Source organism: Cucumis melo, chromosome 7 (genome assembly GCF_025177605.1).
Source record: "Cucumis melo cultivar AY chromosome 7, USDA_Cmelo_AY_1.0, whole genome shotgun sequence".
NCBI classification, from domain to species: domain Eukaryota; kingdom Viridiplantae; phylum Streptophyta; class Magnoliopsida; order Cucurbitales; family Cucurbitaceae; genus Cucumis; species Cucumis melo.
This window is the reverse complement of record NC_066863.1, coordinates 25398160-25404159: the sequence shown is the minus strand read 5'-3', so window position 1 is coordinate 25404159 and position 6000 is coordinate 25398160. Positions and strand designations below refer to the sequence as shown.

General features: G+C 32.6%; 1 protein-coding gene across 1 annotated transcript; it reads left to right on the top strand.

Moving 5' to 3' along the window:
- The first annotated feature begins 1409 nt into the window (after window positions 1-1409).
- LOC103493218 (probable ubiquitin-conjugating enzyme E2 16) lies at window positions 1410-5168 on the top strand. The gene is made up of 6 exons (XM_008453892.3): window positions 1410-1633; window positions 1771-1874; window positions 2177-2279; window positions 2382-2445; window positions 4454-4542; window positions 4704-5168. Exons 1-6 carry the CDS (start codon window positions 1604-1606, stop codon window positions 4797-4799), a joined length of 486 nt encoding a protein of 161 aa, XP_008452114.1. The 5' UTR covers window positions 1410-1603; the 3' UTR covers window positions 4800-5168.
- The last annotated feature ends 832 nt before the right edge of the window (window positions 5169-6000 follow it).

The following is a 6000-nucleotide window of genomic DNA, read 5'->3' as shown; positions in this document are numbered from 1 at the left end:
TTTATTTGGTAGAAATTAAATTAAGTAATTGGATTGGAGTGGTTAGATATGAAAACCAAAGTTAATTCAACAAAAGTGGAAATTATAATCAAACGAATACTATATAGTGCTTCCAACACTACGAAGATCATCATGCAATGATACAAGTAACCTAATCTATGCATTTTTTGGGCAGCATCATGATATATGTATGGAAACATACAATGCTACTCTTGAAACCTTGTTTACTTCCATAAAGTCTTTTTAAAAGAATTGAAAAAACTACATACCTTAAACGTTGATATCACTTACTACGAAAGAAGAAAGAAAATCTCTCTACGACAACCAGAACAAGTTGAAAAATCACAAAGAAATTCCACTATGTCAAACCAGAACAACTAAATTAAAGTATGTGAAAAAATGTAAAAATTACACAAACATTTCTCTCTAACTCGCGCTTTTCTCAAAACATTAGTATCATTCACAACCTTTTCTTCACTGTAAACAAAAGAATACAAAAAGGGAATTTAATAAGAGCTAACACACAAACTTAAAGTATTTCTAGCGGAGCTATTTGAAACAAAACAAACATAGATTTCTTTTATAGTATTTGAAGTTCATCGCTTTTTTCTTAAACTTGTTTTCTTTGTGAGACAACATGCACTTTTAGTATTTTGCCAAGATTCAACAAGCTCAATCCTTTCAAATGGAAAATAAATCCAACTTGCACAAATCTCAAATTGTTAAGACATGTATATCAATTTAGAAGTCAAATATTCAAATCTCGAACTAAAAAAAATAGATCGAAGAAAAGAAAGACACTTAGTAGAAGATATACCAAGTAAAAGGTTCTTTTTCTCCCCAATAATTAAAGTAATAAAGAAGTTTGGTTGAAGTGTAAAAAGCTAAATAAGATTGTGCAATTAGGTTTAGTCATATACGCTTTAGTGCATTTAAAAAAAAGTAACAAATCTTTGGTTGAATGATCTTTAATTAAAATGTCAAGGTGAGTTTAGTTAAAATTAATTGGTCTTCGAAATTTCACTCAAAATTTATTTTATAAAAAAAATATACCCTACAACAAAATTAAAAAAAAAAAAAATAAGAAACCAAGCTTGAAGAAATAATATTTGAAGTTTAGAGATGCATTAGATATGTATAAGAAAAATTGAGTTTGAAATGGAGATTTGAAGTTTAGAGATGTATTAGATATGTATAAGAAAAGTATTTACATTTCGGGTTTTTCATGCACACGAATATAAATTGAACTAAACTCGTGTGGATGAAAGTTTTCGGATTTTTTTTTTATTTGAAGGAAAAGAAAAAATAATTAAAAAGGTTGAAAGAAAGAGAGAGAGAGAGAGAGAGAGAGAGAGAGGAAATGTAAAATAGAAATGAGAAGATAATTAAAACACAAATGGGAAAAGAATAGAAAAAGTTGGAAATGAAAGGAAGAATGAGGGGAGGGAGGGAGTGGCGTTATTAATATAAAGGGCGTGGCCGCTTCACTTTGTCCCTTTCCTTTAACAATCTTCTTTTAATTTATCTTACCGTCATTAAAAACTCTTTCTTTCTCTCTCTCTCTCTCTCTCTCTGCCATTGCATTGCGGAGCCAGACCCAAGCATGACCAGCTCCTCCGACTCCGCTCTCAAGGTAAACCCATCTTCATCTTCATCTTCATCTCCATCATCTTTTTCCAATTCCCCATCTTCCATTTATTCCCCCTTTTAACTCTTCCTCTGATTTGATCGATTCATTCATTCCCTTCTCATTCTTTCATTCCTTTCCAGGCTCTCAGTAAGATTGCTTGCAATCGCCTCCAGAAGGAACTTGTTGAGTGGCAAGTCAATCCCCCTGCTGGTTTTAAACACAAGGTCACCGATAATCTTCAGAGGTATACCTATTTTCTTCCTCCCCCCCTTTTACTCGTAGGGTTTCTTTTTGCCCCCCTTTTATTTCCTTCCCCGTCCGTCATGGTGTACCAAACACAGCAGGCTTTCATTTTATGTAATAACCAGCAATTCTTCCTGTTGCCTTTTGGGTTTCGTTTAGGTTTGATTTTTTATTGCGTCTTTCTTCGAGTGGGGTGGGCGTTTTTGGTTTCATTTTGTTTTTGTTATTTCTCTTTACTCGGTTCTGCAAGCAATTTTACTTCGAAATTTGACGTTCATTTCTGGGTGGTTCTTTTGTTGGAAGGTGGGTGATTGAAGTCAACGGTGCCCCTGGAACTCTCTATGCTAATGAAACCTATCAGCTTCAGGTCGACTTTCCTGAGCATTACCCAATGGAAGCCCCACAGGTTTAAACATAATCCATCCAACCTTGAGGCTTGAGATCATTTCTATTCCAATTACCCCTTTAGCAGCTACATTAATCGATTGTATTGTGTTTGATTCTGCAGGTTATATTTCTGCATCCAGCTCCTCTGCATCCTCATATCTATAGCAATGGTCACATTTGTCTAGGTTGGTAAATGGATAATATTTGTTTTCTTTGTTGGATATTTTGTTATATGTGTGTTTAGGTTTTGCGATTGCAGTTCTGCAGGATCATCGAGTTTATATTCTATTCCTTTCTTCTCTCTGCTCCTTGTGTACAAAGGAGTTTGTTTAGGAAAAATATTAAACTGCATTTCGGCCAATACCTATCGTAATTTGATACTTGGCAAATTCTTTTTACTTATTTTTTTTGGAATATATATATATATTTTTATGTGTGCGTTGAGGATTGATAGGGATGAGTGAGATTCACTATGACTCTCTTGTTTATATTATTTGTATCAGAGGTCAGACTTCAAAAGGCGTTACAATAGTAGTAGAGTTTTCTTGTATTTTACGCAGTAGATCATATCTCAAATGGGGAAGTTAGTAGTTTTTCTTTCATGTAGTGGCGCCTTGTCTGTAGGCTAATCATTGACTCGTCATGGAGAACCTGAATGATTTGATGTTACAGAAATGTTTTGATATAATTTCCTGACCTTTAAGTTCAACAGAAAGAAAATCACTTTATGTTCGATCTGACAGTAAGTGGGTTACATCTATTAATTTATAACTTTTCAATTATACGGAACAGAAAGATAAACTACTATACAAAGGAAGCAACGCTTGTAATTGGATTTCGTTCTTTTTGGTAGTAACAAGTTTGAAGAGATGAAAAGACCCTCTATGCTGATAATTTATTGTAGGATGGTTTTTTTTGTGTCATGTTGATGTTATTTACTAGGATGGTCTTTAAACCAGTAGGTTATATAGACACACATGCACACACACTCACCACTTGTTTATATATAGACCCACACGCACAGGTACACCAACCAAACAAAACCAACTGTGACCATCAATATGAATCTTTGTATCATTCATAACTTCAATTTTTTATTTTTATTTTTATTCTCCTGAAAGTCATTAACTTCTTCCAATTGTTTGCAAATACCTTTTTCCCCCTAATGTTATGTTTGCTCATTGCAGTGGAATATAGATATGACAACCTACTTGCAAAATTAATAGAGCTAAATATGACCGTACTTGAGCAGGTTTTTGGGTTTTTGTTCTATAGGTTGTATAAGTGTGTCCTCGAGAACTATTTTCCTTTTTAAAGAAGGATACAAATACTATTCATTAAGTGAATGAAAAGAGACTAATGCTGAAAAATACTAAAAACTAAAGACTAGAGAGAGAGAAGCAAGCCACTGAGAAACATAATACTCCAAAAGCATAATCTGAACCATAACCTAGAAGCATAAAAGAAAAAATAGCGAACTTAAGAAGTTTCTATAAATGCATTTCAGCTGTGCCCTTGATTTCTATAAAAAAGAATAAAACTAATTTCAATTTATGCAAGTTCAATCTATCTAATAAACACTAATGTAAATTGTAAAGAGAAAGTCCCTAACATTTTAGATTGTAATTAGATTGTAATGCAAGTCTTTTAAAACTTTAGAGTCGACAAGATATCATTAATTACATAATGTTTAGAACTATTTAGGAATTCATATTTGTTCACTTTAGCAATCAAATTTTTATTCATCTTTTTGGTTTGGGGATTTGTCGAACTGAACCAAATTATCAATTCTTTTTTTTGTTTGGTTTGGACAAAGGGCTGAATATCAAACCAAACTGGTTTAGTTTGATTGTTGAGTTGATCTTGATTGACTCAACTGTATTATTTGCAATGCGTGTAGTTTGAAGCTGAAGTGTGCTTTCTGCAATTCGCTTTTTACTCAGATGCACTTTACATGTGTGACTGAGATGATGTATTTTCCCCGATCAATTTGGTGATGTATTAGTTATTTCTGTTTCTTCTTCATTTTGTAAATGTTTCTAAGCATTGTGTCACTGTTTGTTGCTTGTGCATGTTTGAGTTGTGAATTATGAGGTTATTTGTGATCTGTTGGGACTTTGTCTGAGAGCTTAGCTATCACCAGAGCAGCAAAGACTGACCAATGTTATTTCCCTTCACTCTGAATATGTGTAGATATTTTATACGATTCATGGTCGCCTGCAATGACTGTAAGTTCTATCTGTATCAGCATTCTCTCCATGCTGTCGAGTTCCACAGCAAAGGTACGGTACACTTCCTTCCATTTTGATTCTAAATGTATAGTCGATATATTTCTCATGGAGGTGCTGGAAGTAGCAAAATTCTTACATTCTTTGAAATTGTTAAGATTCAAGTAATGCGTGTGTGTTCCTCTCTTGATGGTCTCTTGTTTTTCTATTTGCAGCAACGCCCTGACGATAACGATCGTTATGTAAAGAATTGTAGGAACGGAAGATCTCCGAAAGAGACAAGGTGGTGGTTCCACGATGACAAGGTGTAACTTAAGATCTTCCATTGTTATATGCCTGTGGCTACCCTTGTTTGTAAGGTGGAAGAAGTAGAAAATGATTATGGAAAAGAAAAAATGAAAAAATGAAAAAACACAAGTAAAGTGGTAAGGCCTGGCATTTGTAAAGGAAGATGAATTTGTGCTTTTTTACCAATGACTAAAGAACAACTTTTCTTGTCCTTCCTTCCTGGGTGTTGGGTTATCCTTCTTGGGTGAGAACCTCTCTTGTTACAAAATTCATAAATCATCAGTAATGCCTCCTTCCTTCCTTTCACATTATAGTTTGTCTTTCTTTATAGTTCCAGTGAATACTATGAATTTTTTAAATAAATAAATCTACTCTCTATCTCTGTACTTCAACTCCGTCTCTATACCCAACATTTGTATTTTATTTTTCAAAATTCATACCAATGTTGGATCAATCGAAGTTAGTTTTATGAACACTCAGTTTACCAAATTTAATGTTCTTATGCTATTTTATAAATCGTTGTTTTAAGAATTAATTTTTATGGAAATTCTAATTTATTTGAATCAGAATCTTTGATTACCAATTCCTTTTGTGTATACTGTTGCTATTTCGAACTCTTTTCCCTGATAGTTGTGTGTGTGTTTTTGTTTTTTAATTATTAAATCTTACTCATTTAAAAAAGAAAAGAACATTTGAGAAGGCTTTCATTTAATGTTATATAAACATGTTTAACATATAGATTACAAAATCAACAATTGTAAATAGAAAACTATACTGGGTGAAATTAATTAAAAGTCTAATTTTCAAATTTCATTGTTTAATTTTGTGTAGTAAGTTATTGTAATGGATCTATTAAAAATAAAAGTGAACCATCATCTCCATTAGAATGTTTTGTGCTTGGTAAACTAAATAGCAATTAAGCAAATCACAGAAAATCATATAGTAAACATGTAATTTAATATGGGCACTAACCTATACAAATATCAACTGAGCTATTCTTTCTTTGACAATATACAACTTAAAAAAGAAACATTACAATCATTTTAATCCAAGATAATTATATTAATCCAGTTAGTAATTAAATCGTATTTTATCCAAACTTCATGCTACTCAAAGTTCACTTTTCCAAGACGACCAAATTTGTCATACCTAAACTTAATGGATGCGACCTTATACCAACCAAATTAATGTCCCAATTCTGATTGTGACAATTGTTTTAAATAA